We start from the raw sequence: 24,111 nt of genomic DNA on the forward strand, positions 1-24,111 counted from the left end.
TACAGTGTGAGTGAAATAGCTTTCTATTCCTAGTTTTCTCTCTCTCCGTCTTCTACTCCCTCTCTCTCCTCCCCACCCCCTCACAGGATCAGGAATTGAGTTTTATTATATGCTATTAAATTTTATCAAGATTGTTGGTGTACAAATAGCAGGCAGTTTGAGCAATCCAGGCTAGGTCCAGGAAAGAAAGGGATTCATTAAGGCCAGTAACAAAACCAACTATAAATTTATTCTGCCTTTTATCATTACTATGTCTCAGCCATTCTAAATAGTGTCCATGACAAAAATCCTCCTCCCAGAAAAAAAAATGTTGTTAAACAAAGTTCAAAATTATACTGTTGTTATGGTCATATTTTCATAATACATATGTAAGTTTCAAATTAGCACATTTTTATTAGTTATCCTGTAATAACCATTGCATTAGTTGGAAGTTAACATGGAGAACTGATGGTTTTACATTCAACCCCAGTGCACAAACCCAGTAGGAACTTTAGCCAATATTTTTTTCTTAACAATCACTGTGCTATCATTATTTATACCAAATCTACTGTTTAAATGCAGGAATATGTATGTAGTACCACATGACTTGGAGACACAAATAGCACCCAGAGCAGGCTGGAAAAATTCCTAACCCTTGTGAACTTCAGAAGTTTTTACCAAATGTAACATAATTTCATTATAAGTTTTGTGGTAAGGGCATTTTAGCAGAAATTTTTCAAATATTAAAACTCTTGAAAGCCATTAGAAGTAATTCAAAGAAACACAGACAGGCAGTATTTCAAAGTCTGGAACGGTAAAATAAAATTTTTATGAATCTCAAACTAATTTATCCTTATATTTAAGACTTTCCTTAACTACTTAGTATATCTATTGCTGTACATGAAAAGAATTTCTTGAAATTAAAACTTTTAAAAATTATTTTTTGATCAAGTAGGAATGAAGACCGATTGATAATGTTGAACATGGTTTTATTTGCTTGTTGACTACCTACATCTTGCATAAGATTTTAAAATTTATATATCATCTGATTAGCATTTAAATGTTCCACAATCTCAAAAAATATATATACATATTCTCTATGCAATCTGATTCATGTCAATATATTTCAAAGTATGATCTTGAGATGTGTCAAATAATTCAACTTTATTAATTGTATCATTTAAGTACATTACATTTGGGGGGCTCTATTATGTAGTTTTAATTATAATAAGATTTCATACTATAATTTTATTTCTACCAATTTTTATTTACGCTCTTAATTTTTGTTTTATGCATTTTGACTTACTACCTTCCATACAAGGAGTTAGCAATGCTGGAGCTTTGCTGAGTTTTAAATAGTTCATGAGCATAGGGACTTGTTCTGTTCCATATCATTTATTTTCCCTCAAATCCTAGACTAATAAAATTCTGACTCATGCTTTTTTTTGCTTGTATTGTCCTGAAATACCTTACTCCTTGATTCAGAATTTATTGAATTATTTGATTATTTCACTTGAGTTATTTTTGCAGTTAGTACGCTATTATACTAAAACGTGGGTTTCTAACTTTTATTTAAGTGTTTTTTCATAAAATTACACTATGATATAGTATTGAAACTCAAAAAGTTATGCATGATTCAAAACTTTTCAAAGCTAAGACAGGTTGATACAATGATGAACATGTATAAGGAAAAACCAAGATTTAGAGACTCCATTTAGCCAAAACAAAAATGTATAGCCTGCCCGGCTGGTGTGGCTCAGCAGTTGAACGTTGACTCATGATCCAGATCACAGTTCAATTCCCAGTCAGGCTCGATCCCCTGTAGGGGGCGTGCAAGAGGCAGCCGATCAATGACTCTCTCATCATTGATGTTTCTGTCTCTCTCTCTCCCTCTCCCTTCATCTCTCTGAAATCAATAAAGACATATTTTAAAAAAACAAACAAAAAAAAACAGTGTGTAGCCTGGTACTCTCCCATAATCTCAGATGCAGCTATCAACCTAGAAGGTGCCTAGAGATCACGGTGATGAAAGTGAGTTGTTAATACTCCGCTTCACAGTGATTAAATAACTGCTGATGACAAAAAGTAATTCCAAAATATCCTGGGATTCTGTGAAAAAGGGCTTAGATTCAAAAATCAAACTTGATACTAAACTAGAAAGTATGTAAGTTGTGGGTAAATGTTAACAATTGCTCGTCAATTAAAAAATAATGCGCTTATTTACTTAGTGTTCTCTCCTCCAATGTGAAAATGCCACCTTTAAGTAGTATAGTAATTGTGATGTTCATTAAACCTATCCCACCCCAACTTTTTTTAGTTCATATGTAAATTTACGTTTTGTAATCAAATTACAGAAGATCACCTGGGCATAAGGTTATTTAGCCCAAAACCATTCCCTCACTTGACTTGAATTCTAAGCCTGTGGCTCGTTGAAGGCTCTGAATTCCTCATTCATCTTAATTTTTAACCCAGCAACACTGCATCTTTTAGCATTCTTTCTAAAATGGGATATGGCTGGTGTTTTTCGAAACTCTTAAATATCTGAAAGTGTTTTCTCATGGCTGTTAAAGTAAAAAAAAAAAAAAAAATCAAAGTAAAAATGGAAAAAGATAGGCGTGAATAATTATTAAATATCTAGTCCTGAGAGGAATTTATAATAAGCAACAATGAAATAAGGCAAACAGAAAAAAAGAACAAAAAACATCAACATAAAACTTCCCAAAGAGAAAATATGTGGCCAATAGATGCATAAAAATATCAATTTCAGAAGAAATACACATCTAAAAAAAATAAAGTTTTGATTCTCAAGACTATGTATTTACATTTATTTTATATTTCAGTATGATAAAATAGCACTAGCATTTACTTTGGTGCAAATAAAAATTAAAACTTTAGTGAAAAACAATTTAGCAATATTTTCCAGATTTAAAAAACAATCATACCTTTTACCCTAATTAGTTTTCAAAGAACAGATTCTAAGGAAATTGTCAGAAATTTGTACAAATACTTATGCATAAAGATATCCATTGAAACAGAGTATATAAGGGTAAAAACTGGAAAAATTGCATGCCCCACAATAAGAGAATGTTTAACTAAATGATTAATTAATTATTCAACTGAAATAGTATTGTCATTAAAAATGTTTTCCCAAAGAGCAAATGAACAAATGAGAAAAGTCATACACTAAAAAGTAAAAAACAATATAAGGAGACGACAGTGCATGAACATTGCTAAACTCTATGAAAAAGTATATTTTTAAAAGTCCGGAAGAGAATATATAAAAATATCAACAATGGTTGGTTCTAGAAAATGGAATTAAAACTTGATTTCCTGCTTCCTTTTAATTTTGGATACAAAGAGACCACAATGTCAACAAATTAGATTATGCTCTGCTTGCAATGTTTCCAACGTGACGCTTATAAAATAGTCTGTCCACATGGAAGAATGATTCGCAGAGTGAGTTTCCTGTAACACTAGGTACCTGCGGTGCTCTGTTCGGAGAGTTCCAGACCCAATGTGCATGTGAAACCATATGAAATATTCCTCCTTGCAGGGATTCACGATGCCCATCTGCATAATAAAGATACTGAGAAGTCTCGTCTTGGAAATATTAAAACCTATTTCATTACTGCTCACTGCGGTGTTCAGGTTTATTTGACTACAAAATTTCAGATAACACCTCTTAAAAGGACGTAGAAATGCTTCCAATGAAATACAAGTTAGGAAATAATGACAGAGAACTCTGAGTAAAAAAAGTAAATGATTGACAGTGCCCGAGAGATTTAAATAATTATGATTCAGCATGTGCTTTGGTTACTGTACGTCCATGAAGTTAGTGGAATTAAAATTAAATATAATTTTTGACCTATTTGTAAATAATAATTTTATCATCTGACTTCCTAGGTAGATTTCAGTCTAAATAATTAGAAATCAGTTACTGAGATTGTTTACTTTTCTCTTTAGATTATAGTTGGCCTGTAGGTAGACTGTGTAGGAGAGTTTAGATAAAGAAAAGAAAGATAAAAAAGTAGAATTTTTAAAAAGCCACAGGTGACATCCTCAATGCTTACTTTGTTCTGCAGCTACCTCTTAGCTTGCTTTCCAAAGCAGACATTTGTCCTCAGGTGGTTAGCTAAAGGTTGGTATTTTAACAATAATACCTACTTTTTACAACACCTCTTTTGAGTCCCCTTGCTTGATTTTGAAGCAGTTGGGAGTTGAAATTGAATTGTCCTCATGTACTTGAGCTTTTTGCTTTAAGAAATATTGTCGTCTCAGAAATATTTTCTTTTGGGGAAAAAAAAAAAAAGAATTTTCCAAAGGCCTTAGCCTTCAATTCATAAGATACTGAAGGAACAGCAATAATATATTTAGCTTGTGTGGTATAGGAGCAAAGAGTGAGCCATACGAAAGGAACTCACTTTACACATGCAAGAGATTAGGGCTGTAGCTGCTACAAATCACGAGATGTGTATTAAATGTGGAGTGTTCAGTGTTATACAGAACACAGAGGAGATTTCAACCATAACTAACAGGATGGAGCAGAGGCTATCTGCCAGACGTTTTATCTGCAGCAGCAGGAATTTTCTAACTTGTAGGTTGTAGATGGTCCTGCAGCCCAAACTTCCACTTTAGTAGGTTTCTCATGAGATTCACCGGTCAGTCCCGAGCTGGGTCAGGAAAGCTGGGGCAAGGACTCATATTTAACTGCAGGGCGGCCCTGCCTGCTTGTGTGGCCTTCTATACTGGCCAGCAGGTTGGTAGTTTTCCAGTATCTAAATGAACTCACTATTTGTTCCAATCTCTAATCACAGCCTTTGAGGCCTTCTACTGTTTGCAGCTCTGATGGTCTTCCTCTTTTCTATTTTGCCAAAGGTTACTCCTGTTCATGCCAAGTCTTTTAAGGTAAAATCAGCACAAGTCACCTTTACATTCCTCATTAATGACCAGTTAGGTTGCACGGCACAAAGGTCATTACCCTTAGTGTCTGTAAAGTGCTTCTTTCCCTCTGCCTTATGAGTATTATATTTGCCTCCTTCAAAAAGCCACAGCATCGCAATTCAGAAGGCTTATAAGAGCCCAACTCCAAAGGTAAGGCTCTTGGTTACCCATTAATAGAGATGTTTTTCTAAAATGCAAAGCATTACTGATGAGGTGAAAACATTCCAAATCCAATACATAAAATATTGGAAAAATATAGAGAACTTTACAAAAAGTCCAAACAATGTCCAATGACCACTTTCCCAATAGCATTTACAAAGACTCCCTAGCGCAGCAGTGAATAGCCTGGCCTAATCCAGTTCCTTCCCTTAATCCAATTCCTCCTCTTACAAGATGAAATGACCTGACATCTCTGGGTCTCATTTTGCTCATCTGTAAAATAGGGTCACTTCGTGAGAATTAAATAAGTTGGCACTTGAAATGCTGTTAGCACACTATCGTGTACTTCATAAGCACTGAATACATGCCAGCTGTGGAAGATAGTGAATTTCCAGTAGAGCAATCATTACAAGTCTTAAATTCTTTTACTTTTATTAGTTCACTTTGACAGTTTGGTGTTTTGTTGATATAACTTGATAGGTAAACATGAATAAATGTGGTGATGAACCAGGAGACTTAGATCCACCTTTTGCTGTAATATTCATTTCACAATCACAGCAGATTGTTGGTAAAAAGCAAAGCAGCTGTAAAATATTGGTCAATTTTTCTCAACAATCAACTTGAAGGAATAATTGCTTAATGCCTAATATCCTGAGTAGATTCGAAGCACTGTATCAAAGGGCTCTTTATTCCATTTCTTGGAGTTCCCTGTTATTTTCCACGTTGTAAAATGTGTCTCTATTGACTCTTATTATAACCTGTATCCACATCATGTTCAGTGTGCACAGGAACAAAGTAAACCCTGAACACAACCTTGTTAGCACACAATTGAAGAAGGAAGACAGGGTCAGGGGTCAATATTTAGACAGATCAAACAACTTAATTTTGAAAAATTGTATGACCTCTTACCCTTATTTCCTGAGTACAACACAAATAAATAATGAGTGTTCAAGCCACACTTATGCTCTGGAATGTGCAGTAGGTGTCCAGCGTACAATGGAAAGCTTCTCTGTAGATATTTCCTTTAAAACCACTGGAGCCTCCATATCAGTAAGGCCCTACAGCTACACAAGCAGGTTTCCAACAGAGGCCCTAAGATTTGCTAAAGCTGGGTTTTACTTTGGGATAAATGGCTTCCTTAGCTTCTATTTACTGGTAACATGATTTTTTTTTAAGGGATTGAGGCTTGAAAAACATTTTCTCTATACACAGGACATTAATCTTACCTGGTTATTTAAATAACAAAAGGCCAAGTTATTTTATATAATGTTTGTTAATACTTTTAATTTTATTTGGTGCTGGAATTTTTGTGTGATTTCTGAAAAGTATGGGATATTGAGCAAGAAAAATCCTGGCACAAGAATCAGGGATACTGGGCCTAGGCTTGGCTCTTCTTGCGCTGTAATTTTGGCAGTAAAACAGGCACAGTCTTTTGCACAGTGCCTGGCCCAATAGTAGGTAATCAACCTATATTTGTCAAATGACTGAATGAATGACCTTTCGGACTTCGAGTATCCACAGATGTATACTGTGGAACCATATTTACTTCCTTGAGTGCAATATATTGCAGTAATGTAGATGAAAGCATGTAATGCACATAAAGATGCTTTCAAAAAGTATTAATCATTATTATTGTTAAAACTTGCACATTTTAACCTGTTTTTCAAAAATGGATTACCAAGTTATAGTAGTGGCAAAGAACAACAAAAAAAATCTGTGTCCAGACAGACCATGCATGGATCCAGGACTGACTCTGTCTGCCACTTACCAGTTGGGTGATCTTTGTAAGTTATTTAACCTCTGATAAGCCTCAATTTCCACATCAATAAAATGGGAATTTAAAAATACTCATACAAATGAGACACAAATTAATTGAAATGATGCATGCAAATCACTTAGTCCAGTTTCTAGCACAGGAATTATATGTATTGTTTTTAGGGTTGCTTTAATTACGACAGCTACAAATATACTATAATTTAAGATTATATACACCTGACAATGTCATATACTTTAAAAGTATCACATACACACAAAAATAATGTTTCACTTAATTCTGACAAATTCTTCCACAAAGTAAATAACTGTAAAATAATAACTGTTTTGACACAGCAGTATAAAAGAGAAAAATCTTAAATATTCATTTGACTATGTCAATATATATAGTTGGAATCTATATTTTACAAACTTTACTCAACATAATTAAAAATTTAGCAAAGATCAACTTAATGAATTATCTTTCAGCATGTTATTAAATAATTAAAAACCAATAAATTCATATTTCCCCACTCAATAGATTATGAAGTATCAAAAGTCAATACTTTACAATATGGATACTATAAATAGAAGATGTCCACAGTGCATGTATGGCCTTTTGTGTGACTTTTTGAATCAAACCTATAATTCTCATCCTGCTTCAAAATATTATAACAGAAAGCAATTCAAAGAAAATTAACAAAAAAAGCCTGTCATCTGAAAAAAAAAACAAAAAACAAAAAAAAAACTGCAGCCCAAACAAATAGTCTAGGAAAGTCAAAATACTTAAGGTTGAATGGCATTAAATAGAAACAGAATTATAATTAATAATACCAATAGTAATGAGAATAGCTACAAATTGGGAAATCATAAGCTTAAACATGATTTAAGTTGCATACAATACAAAAGCCCAAGATTGAATGATTATTTGAACAGAGTGGCTGTCCTATTTAGAATTCAGGAGTTTATTCACCAAGATTTTCATCATGAATCAATTCTTAAAAAAATTAAAACTCAAAAAAAACAAGTTGGCTTATGAAAATAAGTATTAAAATTCTTCCACATTTTCCCCTTCATTCAAAGGGTCTTTTAGAGAGTGCCCATGTCTTCACAACCAAATATTTTCTAATTGTATATTATTACTTTGGCCTGCAATCAGTTTCCCTTCTCCATAACAAGCAAGGAAATGGAATTGGTAATATCTGGAACTAAAGTGAAACCATGGGTTCGTTCTAGGAATCTGACCAAATGTAATATGAATAGCACCTTTCAGCAGCAATCACAGAAAATGTTGCCTTTGGGTGCTCAAATGGAAGCCCCGCAGTCTCCTGAAGGCTCCGTTATAGACTGACTTTTTCCAGGACACCCTGATGGGGAAATACATACAGTCCATCAACAATCCAACTTGAAGACAGAGTCAATGAAATCCAAGGGTTCATTTAATTTTGGAAAAAGAAAAAGTCATGTGTTAATTTTCCACAATATTAGCAAAGGCATGGATTTGACAAAGCCTGGGGGACTGACTGGGTATGGCTCTCCTCTAACATTAGAATGCCATAGATTAGACTCTGGTAGAAGTAGTTATAGTAGCTCTAGAAACCACTGAGTACCTTTCTCATGATGATTTAAAGGCCTATAATCTTACCTTAGTAATTCCTAACTACAATTCTCTATTATGTTTTCCTTACAGATAAGAAAACAGTTTCAATGAAGTGAAATAATTTGCTGGAGAATATGCAGCTGTTAATTCAAAGTTGTTATTCAAACCAGTGTGACTCCACAGCCCTTATACTTAAACCTTACTGAGATAAAGAACCAAATAATTCCTCGCCTTAGAGTTTCCAGTGTACAGATCTTTTACCTGCTTAAACTTATTCCTGAATATTTTATTCTTTTTTTATGCAATTGAAAATGAAAATGTTTTCTTAATTTCTCTTTCTGATATAGTTCATTAATAGTATATAGAAATGCAACAGATTTGTGTATATTAATTTTATATTCTGCACATTACTGAGTTAATTTATTAGTACTAATAGAATTTTTTGGTAGAGTCTTTAGGATTTACTATATAGAGTGCCATGTCATCTGCAAATAGTGAGAGTTTTACTTTTTCTTTGCGATTTGGATGTTTTACTACTTTTTGATGCCTAATTTTGTAGCTAGGACTCCTAATGCTATGTCAAATAAAAGTGGTGAGAGTGAGCATCCTTGTCTTGTTCCTGATCTTAGAGAAAAAGCTTTTTACTGTTGAGTATGGTAGCATGTCCACACTATCCCAAGCAACCTATAGATTAAATGCAATCCCTATCAAAATTCTAATGGTGTTTTTCAAAGATCTACAACAAATAATTCTAAAATTTATATGAAAGACCCCGAACAACCAAAGACATTTTGAGAAAGAAGAACAAAGCTCTAGATATCACACTACCTGATTTCAAAATGTATCACAAAGCTATAGTAATCAAAACAGCATAGTACTGACACAAAAACACAGATCAATGTAAAAGAATAGAGATTCCAGAAATAAACCCATGTTTATATGGCCAATTAACCTATGACAAAGGAGGCAAAAATACACAATGGGGAAAAGACAGTCTCTTAAATAAATGGTGCTGGGAAAAACCAGACAATTGCAGGCAAAAGAATAAAACTGGACCGCTTTCCTACAGCATAATAAAAAATAAACTCATAATGTATTAAAGATTTAAATATAATACCCCAAACCATAAACTCCTAAAAGAAAACATAGGCAAAAACTCTTGAACATTGATCTTAACAATCTTTTTTTGAATATGTTTCCCAAGGGAAGGGCAACAAAAGCAAAAACAAATGAATGGTACTATATCAAATTAAAAGCTTTTACACAGTAAAGGAAACCATCAACAAAATGAAAAGGAATCCTACTAAATGAGAGAAGATATTTGCAAATGATATGTTAAATAAGAGGTAGATTTCCATAATATATAAAGAACTCAAACAACTTAATATCAAAAAATAATCTGATTAAAAAATGAACAGAAAACCTGACTAGACATTTTTTTAAAGATATAAAGATGACCAACAGGCATAAGAAAAGATGCTCAACATCACTAATCATCAGGAAAATGAAAATTAAAACCGCAAGGAGATACCACCTCACACTTGTCAGAATGGCTATTATCAAAAGGACAACAAATAACAAGTGTTAGTGAGAATATGGAGAAATGGAACCCTCGTGCATTGTTGGTGAAAATATACATCTGTGGAGTCATTATGGAAAATAGTAAGAAAATTCCTCAAAAAATTAAAAATAGAACTACTATATGATCCAGCAATTCCACTGCTGGGTATATTATCTAAAGAAAGCAAAAACACAAATTCAAAAAGATATCTGCACTTCTATGTTCATTGCAGTATTATTTACAGTGGCCATGATACAGAAGCAACCTAAGTGTCCATTGGTAAATAAATGGATAAAGAAAACCTGGTACATATATACAATAAAAAATTAATCAGCCATAAAAAAGAATGAAGTCTTACCATTTGCAGCAACATGGAAGAACCTGAGGGTATCATACTGAGAAACAAGTCAGACAGAGAAAGCAAATACAGCATGATTCCCTTATATGTGGAGTCTAAGAAACAAAAACAAACTCAGACAGAAAGAACAAACTGATGGTTTCCAGAGTGGAGGGCATGGGGAATGGGTAAAAATAGATAAAGGGGATTAAGAGCGACAAACTTTCAGTTATAAAAAAAAGAGTCACAAATATTTAATGTACAGAAAAGGAAATATAGTCAATAATATTGTAATAAATGTGTAATGATTAATGATAACTAGACTTATTGTGGTTATCACTTGGCAATGCAGAAAAATATTGAATCACTTTGCTACACACCTGAAACTATGATAACATTGTATGTCAACTGTAATTAAATTTTAAAAATTAATTCCTTCACTCTCTGAACAAGGAAAACATCTACAGAACATCAACCATACGAACTTCCATGCAAGAAAACATTGTAGTTGAATGCAATACTCAAAGCTTCTCATAACCACATCAAAATGACAATTAAACTGTACAACAACCTTCATTCAGAACTGCCTGAAATCTAGCTGAACAGAAGTCCTATAACTAAGGATACAAAGAAGAAGCCACAGTAAGACTGGTAGGAGGGGCAAAGACTGAAAGGGGCTGTTCCCATGCTATGTGTGGTGGTTAAAAATTGGGAGGAAGATCTCTGCTGTGGAGATCCCCCCTGAGGAGCCACAAGTCCAAACCTCACACCAGAACCTCTAGCCCAAGTTTCCAGTGCTAGGAAGAGAAGTTCCCATAACTTTTGACGGTGAAAATCAACAGAGATTGTGGCTGAGTGAGATGGAGTGCTCCTGGAGTGCTCCTAGAGTTCCAGGGGTGCCTCTTAAAGGGCTCACACACTGACTTACTTGGATTCACTCATTCTGAGCTCCAGCTCTGGGACAACAGCTTGAAAAATGCCAGGGACATATGGGGAGGAACTGAATTGTCTGGCTTCAGGATGAGGGCTGCAGGGGCAGCTTTCTCTAAGAAGGAAGTGCTGGAAGAAGCCATTGTTCCTTTGCTGAGCCCTCGTCTATAGAGCTGGCAGGCGAGCACCATATCTGAGACCTGGCTAACACTGTTCACCCCACCCTGGTGATTCCCTGAGACCCTGCCCCAGTTAACTGGCGGGCCCACCCAAGCCTTTTCCAGTAGCTTCTCCATACAAACCTCCTCTCTTGGCTCATGCTTTGGACTGTCCTAAAATCTCTCCAACAAGCAGCACCTGGCTCTTGCTAAGTGGCCCAGGCCAGGTAATAGTGGCAGCCAGCCTTGGTTCAAAGCTTAGCCTCACCTGGACACCTCCAAACCCAGCACAAATTGTGGCCATCTGCAGATCACTCTGTAGTTCATGCTGGATGGCCGTGGGCGGCATATAGGTTGTGGCTGACCTTGGTCTACTTTCCAGGAGGCACCAAAGCCAGTACATCCAGTGGATCACTTCAGACCACATCAAAGCACCACCCAATCACCTCCACAAGGGACACACTCAAGGGATAGATGGTAGGCACCAAAGCCCCAGTGAAACGAGCCTTGTTCCATTGAGCCAGCCCCTGCACAGCATCTCCTCCACTTTAGTTACAGCCAATCCTCCTAGCCAGTTGGTCTGGGGGTAAATCCCTCCGAGTGACAAGCCAACAGTAATCAAGGCTCAACTACAACAGGAGGGTACACACAGCCCACACAGGAGGGCACACCTGGAGCACCTGGCTTTGGTGGCTAGAGAAGCTATGCCACTGGACCCTACAGGACACCTACTACATAAGGCCACTCTACCAAGACCAGGAGATATAGCAGTTCTACCTAATATGTAAAAACAAACACAGCCAAAATGAGGAGATAAAAAAATAGGTCCCAAGTGAAAGAACAGGAGGACTCTTCAGAAGAAGAATGAAATTAAATGGAGGCAAGCAAACTACCAGATATAGAGTTAAAAAAAATGGTTACAAGGATATTCAAGAAACTTCATGAGAACCTCAACAGCATAAAAAATGACATGGAAACCCCAATCAGAACAGCAAAAAGAATTTTTTAAAAATGAGGATTGGTTAGGATTGGTTAAGGGGCCTCTAGGACAACATCAGCCAAACCAATATTTGCATCATGGGAGTACTGAGAGGAGAAGAGAGAGCAAGAAATTGAAAACCTATCTGAAAAAAATGAAGGAGAACTTCACTAACTTGGTGAAGGAAATAGACATACAAGTCCAGAAACCACAGAGTCCCAAACAAGATAAATCCAAAAAGGCCCACACCAAGACGCATCATAATTAAAATGCCAAAGGTTAAAGACAAAGAGAGAATCTTAAAACCAGCAAAGGAAAAGCAGTTGTTTACCTACAAGGGAGCTCCCATAAGACTATCACCTGATTTCTTAACAGAAACTTTGCAGCCAGAAGGGATGGGCATGAAATTATTCAAAGTGATACAAGGCAAGGACCTACATCCAAGATTACTCTAACCAGCAAAGTTATCATTTAGAATCAAAGAACAGGTCAAGATTTTCCCAGACAAGAAAAAGCTAAAGGAGTTTATCACCACCAAATCAGTATTACAAGAAATGTTAAAGGGTCTTTTTTAAGAACCAGAAGAAAAAACAGATAAAAAATATGAATAATAAAATTATAATAAATATGTATTTATCAATAATTACTTTAAATGAAAATGGATTAAATGTTCCAATTAAAAATATGGTGACTAAATGGATAACAAAACAAGACCTTCACATATTCTGTCTACAAGAGACTCATTTCATGTCAAAAGACACACAGAGAATGAAACTAAAGGGATGGAAAAAGACATTTCATGAAAATGGAAATGAACAAACAAACACAGCTGGGGTAGTAATACTTATACCAGACAAAATAGACTTTAAAACCAAGGCTGTAACAAGGGACAAAGAAGGGCTCAGTAACTCCACTTCTGGTTATGTATCTGAAGAAAATGAAACACTAAATTGAAAAGATATATACATTCATATATTTATTGCAGCACTGTTTACAATAGCCAAGATATGGAAGCAACCTAAGTGTCTATCAATAAATGGATGGATAAAGAAGAACCTGAGCATATACACAGTGGAATATGATTCAGCCATAAAAAAGAATGAAATCTTGCCATCTGCAAAAAACATGAATGGACCTAGAGGGTGTTATGCTAAGTGAAACAAGTCTGACAGAGAAAGACAAATGCCAGATGATTTCACTTATATGTGAAATCTAAAAAACAAAATAAATGAACAAGCAGAACAGAAACAGACTCATAGATACAGAGAACATTTTGATGGTTGCCAGATGGGAGGGGGAGAGGGGGATGGGTAAAAAAGTGAAGGGATTTAAAAGTACAAATTGGTAGTTACAGAACAGTCATGGGGATGTAAAATGCAGTATAGGGAATATAGCCAATGATGTGATAACTATGTGTGGTGTCAGATGGGTACTAGATTTATCAGAGTGATCACTTCATAAGTTATATAAATGTCTAATCACTAAGTTGTATGCCTGAAACTAATATAATATTGTACATCAACTGTAATTTAAAAATTAAAAAAATATGTTTACTACTAAAAACACATTAACTATAAAAGTTATTTAATTGATGACCTTCACTTCTTCTCTACTAAATAAACCTTTGGTGCCTGCATCAAGATTATTTGTAGCAGAGCCTATACAGTTTCCAAGTTGAATCCTCCCTCCCTCTGCTTTTGATAATTATAGAAGTAAAATCAGTTTAAAATTACCATCCTTAGTGGCTTTGAAAGGGAACATAGACTCCACTGGAAAGGGGCTGCTCTATTCAATGCTGTCTGTGATTAAAGGGCTGGGGCATGGCTCTGGCCTCAAGGCTTAGTGGTTGGTTATTTATGAGAACTAAATAGCAGACATACCTGCTCCTCCACTAAATTCTGCCTCTGTAAATCCCAGGAACTCTGCCAGAGGAGAGGAAAGGTAACGAGAACAAAGATAATAATCTCAATTTACCTCATCCTAACATTATTTCTGCAGGCCACATTAACTGTGGAGAATCTCATGTGATTCCAAGCAGAACTCCAAAACTTTTAACACATAGTCATGGGTCACTGCAGAAAGAATGGCATAGGATTGAGAATAAACAGGAGTAAAGATTATAGAAAATATATTGCTCTTTGTGTTTGCTCTACACATTTGCATACACTCTAGTGCTTTCCATATTGAGTTTTTTGATTGGCAATTGCAGTCTACTGTTGGTGCTGTAATCTGAGAGTGCTACTTCTCCAGGTTTTTGTTTTAGAGTTCAGTTTGCTCTAAAATAGTTTTAATATATCCTATGAAATTACTGAGCGATATACAATTTAACATTTTTTTTCAGCATGCCATATGTGCTTTTGCCACTTTATTTCACCAACACGTGAATTAACGCTCACATTAACTTATCATTATCTCTGGAATTCTCTCTCCAATGGGAAACATGACAGAAAAATAAGGCCCAGGTATTTATTCCTCAATCTCCCTCCCTGCTGAGTATCTAGGGGTTGGCTGCGTGGCGTCTCCCTCAGAAAGGCCACAGTTCCCGTCCAGGACCTTCTTCATAAGGCTCTCCTGGGAGTTCTCGGCCCCCTTGCGCAGGAGTGGGGAAGGAAGGCTTCCCTGCTGCTCCAGGTGCTGCATTATCTCACTTTGCCAGAAAACCCTGCCCACAATGTTTAAAAAATTACATTAGTTAAACCCTCTTCAAATTATTCATTTTACTCATGCTGTCTCTTTCCTTCTGGGACCCTGATACACCACTGGGGGATTAAAAAAGATGAATAGGTCATGGTTCCTGCCCTCGCAACCTGTAATCAAATATGCAGGCTGCCCTCCCTGCAGCTACACAAAGCCCTACACTCCGAAGGGCCCGTGCTTGGTCGAATGTTCTGCTGCCATCACCTTGGAAGTCTTGATAATTTCTGAACAAGGGGCCCCACATTTTCATTTTGCATCAGGCTTCACAAATTACTTAGCCACTCCTGCAAATATGGTACAGATGTTGGACACAAATGCAACTCTTACAACAAAAATGGCTATTTATTGAGGTCTCACTCTGTTCCAAATACTGTTCTTAAAACTGTGTGCATATTAACTCATTTAATTCTTTCAGCACTCAATGAGGAGGGTGCTATTATTATTGGCACTTTTTAGATAAGGAACCAGAGGCACAGAGAAAATTGAGGTCACTTCCCAAAGATCACAACGCTAGAAAGCAGAGAATATGGGATTCCAATTCAGACATTCTGGCTTCCTCTATGCTTCTCTGAGGGATGCACAGAAAGAAAAACCATTAGGTTTAATTTATAATTAAACCTTAAAGCCACTTGAGCAGTATTACAGCAGGGACTTAAAATTCTGAAAATATTCTGTGCCCTATATCGAAAGGCTAACCACAGTTCCAATAAGGACAGAAAATCTGTGCAAAACAAATAATATTGAATTTCTCATATCATGACAGCATGAGAATGGCCAAAGGTGTTTGTGAATGATAATGAATCTTGATTTTGACTGCCCCATAGTCTTGAATAAAATCTAAATGAGATTTATTTGTGTTAATCCTAACACTTTAAACCGTTTTTTTTCTTTATTCCTAACAACTCCAGGAAAGCTTTTCAACAGCAAGAACAAAAATAAAGTTGTCATTTGCCTGCAGGAAGAAGATAAATAAACAAAAATATCTAAGAGATAATCTAATTATATTCACTCATGTTTAAAATACACAGTCGTTTCTTCTAATGCAAGCACTATACTCCATTGTTTGTGAAAAGAAAAATGAAAGGGCACATCATTGTGAAGACAGAGGTCTTCATCGTCTTAGACATTTTAAAATAACATATACCCTAGTTTAATTTTTATACCAAACTATTTAACATCACACAACGTCTTGGTTTCTAAGTTTTATGCAATTCACTGCCTTCCAAGTAGAAGATATTCACTTTTTTAGTTACGAGAGTTTGTTGTTGTTTTCTTTTCTCCCCAAACTACTAACAGTCCTTCTTACCAATCTACAAATGGTTTTCCCTCATTTTAAACATTCCACACTTTAACTATGTTTCCACCTTTGTAGATTATGATTTACCACAACCATTTAGACAAGACAGACAACTCGGGGGCTACCATTTGGTTACATGGATCCTTGTAAACATCTCTAAAAAAGCAGGTGAATACTCCCACTGTTGTTTTTAGCTTACTGTCATAATGTCAAGATCCATAACTGAATCTTAAACATCCCAATGTGACATCAGAATCACAACGGATCCCTTCTCCTCCCAAATAAATGAGCCGGTTGTCAGGGCTGACTGGTGTGCTTTGAAGGATATCTTGGCCAAGGGCATTATTTTAAGAGATGAGCAAATGGGGAAACCCCACAGCTGAGCCAATAAAATATGAACTTGAGGTGCAAAGAAGCACTCATAAACATTGCTTAGGACAAGGGACTCATTGTTTGGAGCCAACCCTCGCAGTGGTTCCTGTGATCTCAGCCCCTCTCTGTGCGTCAGGAAAGCCTCTTCCTTTAACCTGTGGTTTTTTCAAGCTGAGCTACTACATTATTTATGACTGTAGATGCGAGCGGCCCGTCTGTAGGCTCCTTGTACACAGACACTGGGAGCCCCCTCCCTCCTCCCCACGCCGGTATTTTGGGTGGAAGGATGAAAGGGTTTTCCCTGGAGCTGACGTGGCGGGGATGTTGAATGAGCTGCTGTGTCAGGATGAGGTAGACTGAGGGGTTCCCAGCCATCCTCCACCTGCGCGCCCCAAGGCCGGCCTCTAACCACTTGCCTTCAGTGTCTCTCTTCCAAGGGCTTTTTCAAAAATACTCATTTCTGTCTCTGTCTCCTTCTCACTGTGCTCTGCCTGCTACTCTTGATCCCTCTATCCTTCTCACCATCTCTTCTCCACTTGAGAAAAGGCAGTTTCTTCACAGAAGGGACATGAATGTTAAATGAAAATAATATAAGCAAAAGTGCTTTAACAACTAAAAGAGAATCACATTTGTGATTAGGGTTTTTGTTTTGGAATTTTTGATTAATGTCGCATTTCCACACACACACACCCTTTTTTTTTTTTTTTTTTACTTTCACTTAAATCTCCCCCCCCCCCATTTTAAATGTTAATTTATGTTATAAAATAGTAAAGGCAAAAACAATTAAATTCTGTCAGTGGGGTCCTCAGGGAGCAGTGAGGAGGCAAAGGTGGAGGCCACAGTTTCAAGGGATGGCGACAGAGCAGGTTCTGCTGCCCTGGGGAGCTTTTCTCCTGATGGGTGGAGGCTGTAATTGGCACATCATGACCTTTTCCTTCTCAACTAAAGAGAAAACAGGAGACTGTACCTAACTGATCACGCTGTAACTAATTGATTTTCAGCTAATCTAAGCCTCCAGCTATGAAGAAACTAGGACCAAAGGCAGACCCCGGGAAGGGTGGGGGCAGTGAGAAGAAGGGTGCCAAGAGAGCCTGGGGCTAGAGGGACCACAGAACTAAAGAGGAAAGGCCAAAAAAGGGGAGGGGGAGAAGGGGGAGGGGAAAGGAAGATGATATTTTTAAAAAGGGGAGAATAAAAGGGAAGGATTGAAAGAGGTGGGTGAAGTAGTCCCAAGCCTTTCTAGAGGATGTTACCATACCTTCCTATTTCCAGCTGTTACTTTTCATTAACTTTTCAAAACTGGCTCTTTGTGAGTGACCATTAAAACCTGCAAAAAAACTTGGACTTAAACTATGATAACTGTCTCTGCAGCCATGCCCATTGCTGGACAATAAAATAGCTTTAAAGGAAAACAAGAACCCCGTTGGTCACATTTATGAATGGGAAGGGTTGTTGAAGAAGAGCGAGAAATCTCCCCACCCACATCAACTTCTCTTTTCTTCAGAAGTTAAGAGTCTTAAAGAATATTTTTGCCCAGTATTAGCATTTGTGATTCTAGACATAATCCATGAGTATGTATTATAATGGATTTAGATGATCTTTCCTCCCATCCCATTCCTCCCTCCTCAAAAGAAAAAAATCTTGCATGTGTTTATGGTTGTGTTTATGTTACACAAGTGTTAATAACCCTGTTGGAGAAACTACATAGATAGGCATCTTTAGGTAGATCTGTATATAAATTCCTCTCCACTGGGCACTTGAGTCAGCCAAAAACAACAATAAATATCAATGATGTCTTTCAAATCTTTTTCTTCTAGTACCAGGAGAGTTTAATAATTTGAGGAAGTAGGAAGATAAGGGTTTAATTTAAAGTTTTGAAAGCATTTTTTTTCTATTTCATATCTTAGCATGCTAAATATATTGTTATAACATAAATAAATATAAGCATTACATTTATATATTTTTCTGCTTGAGAATCACTATATATTCTTAAGATATATCTAAGAAGTATTTGACTCCAAGCCAAATATGATCAGTGAATCAAAAACCATTAATAAACCCAAAGTTCTTCTTTATCAGAAAATACATGTAGACTAAGAATAATATAAACGTAAATTTCCTGTATTTCCTGTGTTTTGTAATTCCTCTAAAACATCTACAACATGTGTCACTTTAATTATACTACCACCAAGTAATCAAATATTGGCTTCTAACTAAAAGATCTTAGAAATGCACTACATGTTTATGTTTATATAAACAGGAGATATACTTAAATATTGCAAAAAAATTACCTAGTAACTACTTTTATTTGCGTAGGTTTTTGATATGTAACCCTTAACATTTTTGATAAAGACAAGGTTAAAAAGGAAACAATTTACCAGAAATACATTTTTGTTTCTAACAAAGTACTATAGCATTGGCTAAGAAAAAATTCCACTGATATTCAGTAGTTTACAGGACAAATCAGAGAAGTCAACCTGTAAAAGCTACGTACTATGAGACTGACAAATGTTGGCATAAGAATAACGAATGGAATAGAGTGGAAAGTTTCTCTTCAAATAATTAACATTTGTTTCTTAAAAATAAACAAATCACTAAAATAATTTAAAGGTCAAAATAATGTGTTTAGTTTCATAGTTAGCTGTTTATATTGACCGTAACACAGTTTATTTACATTTTTATTTTTTTCACTTAGTAAATTCTAAACAATTTTTCACTTATGGACAAAAAATTTTTCTCATCTGAAATTTTAAAAATAGATATTTTGTTAAATATGATTCGGGGTTTGAATTAAGTTTAATTGTTCTTGATGAGCAAAACTTATGTTGGAAAAAAATGTCTTCCTGAATGACAAGATAATTGTAGAAAATCTATTATTTGACTCGAAATGACACAGGCAAGCATTCATAAAAAGGATGTTACTAGATCCTTTTAATATAATTTGTCTTGTTATGGGATATGTCAACAGATTCTTTTCACATATTTAAATATCCAGGTGACTCCCTCAGTATAAATCCCTTGCCTATTGCTAATTTGATCATTTGTCCTTAGTCCCTACAATATACATATATTTTAAGATAATAAAAAATTAAATTAAATTATCTTGAGTCTTATAAGAACATGAAACACGTTGCAGATAATTGCTAGTGAATGTTACTAAGGACGCTCAAATTCTCAGTGCAGTTAACAATGATATTATAGTGCCACCTTTTCTAAGTACACTTTGACCTATTTTATCATGGAAGAAATACAGAGAAACTTTTTACTCAGTAATGGTAGGTTGCAACTTTTGGATATATTAGAAGGCATGGTCTGAAGATAATAAAATAAAATTGTGGTTCAATTTTCCTCAGAGACTACTAGAAGAAATTCAATATGAGAATTAATTTATCTGTAATTTAATGTGAGACATTTAGTTTGGAATATTACATTTTTTAAAAACCAGTATGGTTTATTATTGAAGATAAATCATGACTCAGCAGTTCAAGCATGATAAAAATAAATAAAAATGTTCTGAAGTTTACATCCAATTGTTTCTCCAGAGTAAAATGAATAATTATATTTCATGATATGGTTAATGAACTAGTTTGTTATAATCCAAACAATATAACTGAAATTTCATTGATTTAAAAGTATAATCATTCTTAAATGTTAAAAATGGTCCTAGAAGTCACTGAATAAAACTGTTTATTGTTGTTTTTGGGTTTTCTTATTTTATGTAGATTTATAAAAAGTAACGGCATACAGCTTCAAAATCAAATTTAATTCCTTTTCAAAACACAAATACACTTCTTTCGTGAATGATCAAGATATTCAAACATAATAAAATATCTTATTAGAACAGATTTCTGACTGAGCTATTGTTTCTTAAAGCACCTTACATAACACATTCTTCCGTGACAGATTTGAGGTGATCCGAACTGATTTATTCAGTGATTTGTTTTGTGATTATGTAAATCGTGCTAGAGTGACAATTTTCTATTAAAATATTAACATTAAATTGTTGAAAAAAGCTTTAGAAATTGCTACAGAGTAAAACTATATCATAAGCCTCATCTGCATGCCACTTACAGGAGGAAAAGCAATCAAACTTATTTAGAATTAAGCTATATTTTAATGTCTTGAGAGTTCCAAATGAAACCTGTTAATTATATGTCAGAGAAAAGGTATCCAGGACACCTGATTAGGGGACCCAATGATGACTTAGTAAAACTCAATAATGAGAGCTTTGTCTCTAGTAACATGAAACATATGATTTATGAAGCACCTTATCCTTCATGCTAGGACTGCTGAGAGCAAATGAGCAGAGCACATTAAGCAACATATATAAAAGTATCATGTGTTATTAGGAGTTGCTGCTAGCAGACCTTTCAAAGAATATTTTTGAGATATATGGGGAAGTTTTTAATTAGGTGTATAATCAAATATGTCAATTTTAACTCAAAGCAGATTGCATTTTTAAAACAAAGTTTTAAAAGTTCTTACATTAAAATGCTCTCAATTCTTTCAAGTTGATTAATTTTGTTGATACAATTTCTAGTCTTCAAAAATAAACATATTCTATGTTTTTGTTATTTTGAATGTCTGAAGAATAGTAAATTTTCACCTTCAATATCTATTAAAACATTTAAATAAAACTACAGCACTTGTAAAAATCATTTTAAATTAGGAAACTCTTTAATATTACTGCAAGATAGAGTATAAGGCATTAATTTACTATTTGATATTGCCAATCTTTCAAAACTGCCTTGAGAGTATCAGCACTCAGTAAAACATAATTTTAAAAATTATTCTATAATAATGTTACTAATTAAAGAATTGCAATTAATTTGTATCTCAAATAAAAAGAAATTTTTTATAGGTAATAAAGACCATCATGGCATGATTTACATTTCCCTTGCTTCTGAGAAAAAATCAAATAGGTCTATGATATATTTTAATCATTGCAGTTAGATTGAAACTTGGTTTCTAAAATATTTTCCAGAGAACAGAATCTCTCCCTGAAGCTATTTGATAGTCATCTTTTATAATATTATTTGATCTTAGTTAATTTCATATCAATATTTTTGCAGTAGTTGCCTCCCCTGAATGAGAGCTTTTAGGTAGCATATAAATATATATCTATATGTTTCCTAAATTACTAACTAAAAAATAGTTGAGAATGTCACTTTTATTTTTCTGCCCGTAAATGCTTTTTAAAAATATTTTTATTATTCTTATTTGTTTGCTCATAGCACAGCTATCCTCGTAAATTCTCCTTTTCTTTAGACTACTGCCTGGCTATTCATACATTTATACATGAAGCAAGGTTGATATTTTAACAAGATCTGAAAAGACCCAATCTACCGCAACCATAATTGTTTCATTTTAGCTTTTATGTATTAAAAATAAAAGCTATATACGACTTCGTTGCCTAAGGCAAAAACCTTACACTGCACCAATGAAAGAAAGGAAACAGGAGCTGGAGAGGAGAGTTATAGAAAATGACTTTATATAAACATGACCACCTACCAGGCAGCTACTTTACCATTAGAAAAACTTCCACCCTGTAATAACACAGATTAACAAATAAACGACCAACATACCTAAGTTGACAAAGCTCATGACCATGTCAGCATCATTGAGAAAGTTGGTGTCGTGCAGGCTGGCGAGAGGGGGGCTCTGGGTGGTGAGGGGAGCCGTCCGCGAGAGCTGGATGCGGCGAGGGTACCCATTGGGAGAGGCCGGGTAGCCCTTCCTCGCCGCCCTGGCCTCCCCTGCCAGGGATGCCCTCGCCGAGTACTCCGGCTCCTCGGGGTTGTCTTCACTGGCCATAGCGTTGTACAGGTCGAGCATAAAGAGGGGTGCAGAGGAAGCTTGTTTTCCAGGGGAGAATGGCCTGGGTCTGTGAGGCAGCCCCAAGATAGAGAGGATCTCCCTCTGTATTTCCCGTCTTTCATGGTTCCGTAGTCTTCTATAAATAAAACTGGAGTGAACATGATTGTCTCCCAGACCTCCTTTGGCATAACCCAGTAGAACCCAGCAGCTCCAGAGGAAACCCACAATACCCCTAAATAAAAATACACTCAGATGCATTTTTGTCCAAAAGCAAAGTTGATGTTTTTAGCTCTTCTTGTCCTCTTAAAAAAAAAAAAAAAAAAAAAATCTAAGTTTCTAGGAGGTACAATTTCCCAGTAGCAGAAAGAACAAATTTACCTATTCTTCATGACAGTGACACTTCTGAACACAACACCCTCACTGATTTTCCTGCCCTATTTTAAATATTTTGGAATATGTCAGGAGTAGTTATTTCTAAGAAAGCTGAAACGCAAATTTCCAATTATCCACAGTTGTTAAGAGTTTTTGCTGCATTGATGTAGCAGGAGACGGCTAATATGATTTGATCAGATGACCTAGGCATTCCTATATGAATTTATGATAATCAGGCCTGTTGGTATCTGAGTGAACGGAAGCTGATCTTCTGATAAGCTGCAGTTCCCAAAGTTATCTTCACTTGCTCTTCAGTTCTTCTCAACCCTGAGGCTCTTTCCAAGGCAGATCCTGATTCCTGAGTCACAGATCTAGGCTGATCTGCACCTTGGTGTTGGAATATATATTTGTCCGGCAGCTTGGTGATAACTTTAACATCTTTTGTGTCGTCTTAGTGTAAAGTACAACTCAAGGTTGTACTGTTCAAGTAAATGTGTGTCCCTGTATTTACTTGAAAACCTTGCTGTAAGTCCATTCAATTGCTTTCTCCTTCTGACTGTTAATTCCACCTCCAGCAGGCACAAATATACCAGCCCTCTTCAAGGGAGATCTAAAGAGTAATGTAAGCACAACCCTGCTGGGAAAGAAGAGGCTTCTCATTGTAATTTGAAACTGGTAAAGCAAAAAGAACTTAACCCTTTGGCTACCAGAAAAGCCTCCATTTTCGCAATTTTATAGCCACGCATCTAACACAGAGCAGTGATGAATGTGGCATATAAATTCTAGGGGGGGAAAGAAGCCAAATTTTCAAGCAGCACGTTGAAAATGTTGCCACCAATTTTATATAGTACTCTTTTAGATCCTTCTTTTAATAGTACGCATTTAATACACTTCTATGTTAAGTCTCAGGTTGTGGCTAAATTAACATGATATGTTTCAGCTCTGTATTTGAGCTTAGTTCTGGCTTTTATAAGTTATTAAAGTTCACTTCTTAGAAAATAAGAGGAGGGGTTGGAAATTGAGGTTAATTTGTTGTTTCTTAATTACAGCCAGATCTTTTTCGAATAAAATACAGTAGAGAATTAATCACAGGCAATTATATTTTAGGTATCAAAGCAGTAGTTATAATAATTCAATAATGGTAATTAAATAGCCCAGCT

General features: G+C 35.5%; 1 protein-coding gene across 2 annotated transcripts in view; it reads right to left on the reverse strand.

Annotated features, from left to right (window-relative positions):
* BMP5 (bone morphogenetic protein 5) overlaps window positions 1–23,584 on the reverse strand; it is a 107,845-nt gene extending 84,261 nt beyond the window's left edge. Inside the window, exon 1 of one of the 2 annotated variants that reach the window (XM_016198036.2) lies at window positions 22,348–23,584. In XM_016198036.2, the coding sequence (XP_016053522.1) occupies window positions 22,348–22,837 (490 nt within the window). In that variant the 5' untranslated portion in view covers window positions 22,838–23,584. The remainder of the gene's footprint in view (window positions 1–22,347) is intronic. The other variant, XM_016198037.2, reaches the window with a different exon arrangement.
* Window positions 23,585–24,111: the final 527 nt, after the last annotated feature.

The sequence above is a fragment of the Miniopterus natalensis genome, chromosome 5 (genome assembly GCF_054644295.1).
Source record: "Miniopterus natalensis isolate mMinNat1 chromosome 5, mMinNat1.hap1, whole genome shotgun sequence".
Classification (NCBI taxonomy): Eukaryota; Metazoa; Chordata; class Mammalia; order Chiroptera; family Miniopteridae; genus Miniopterus; species Miniopterus natalensis.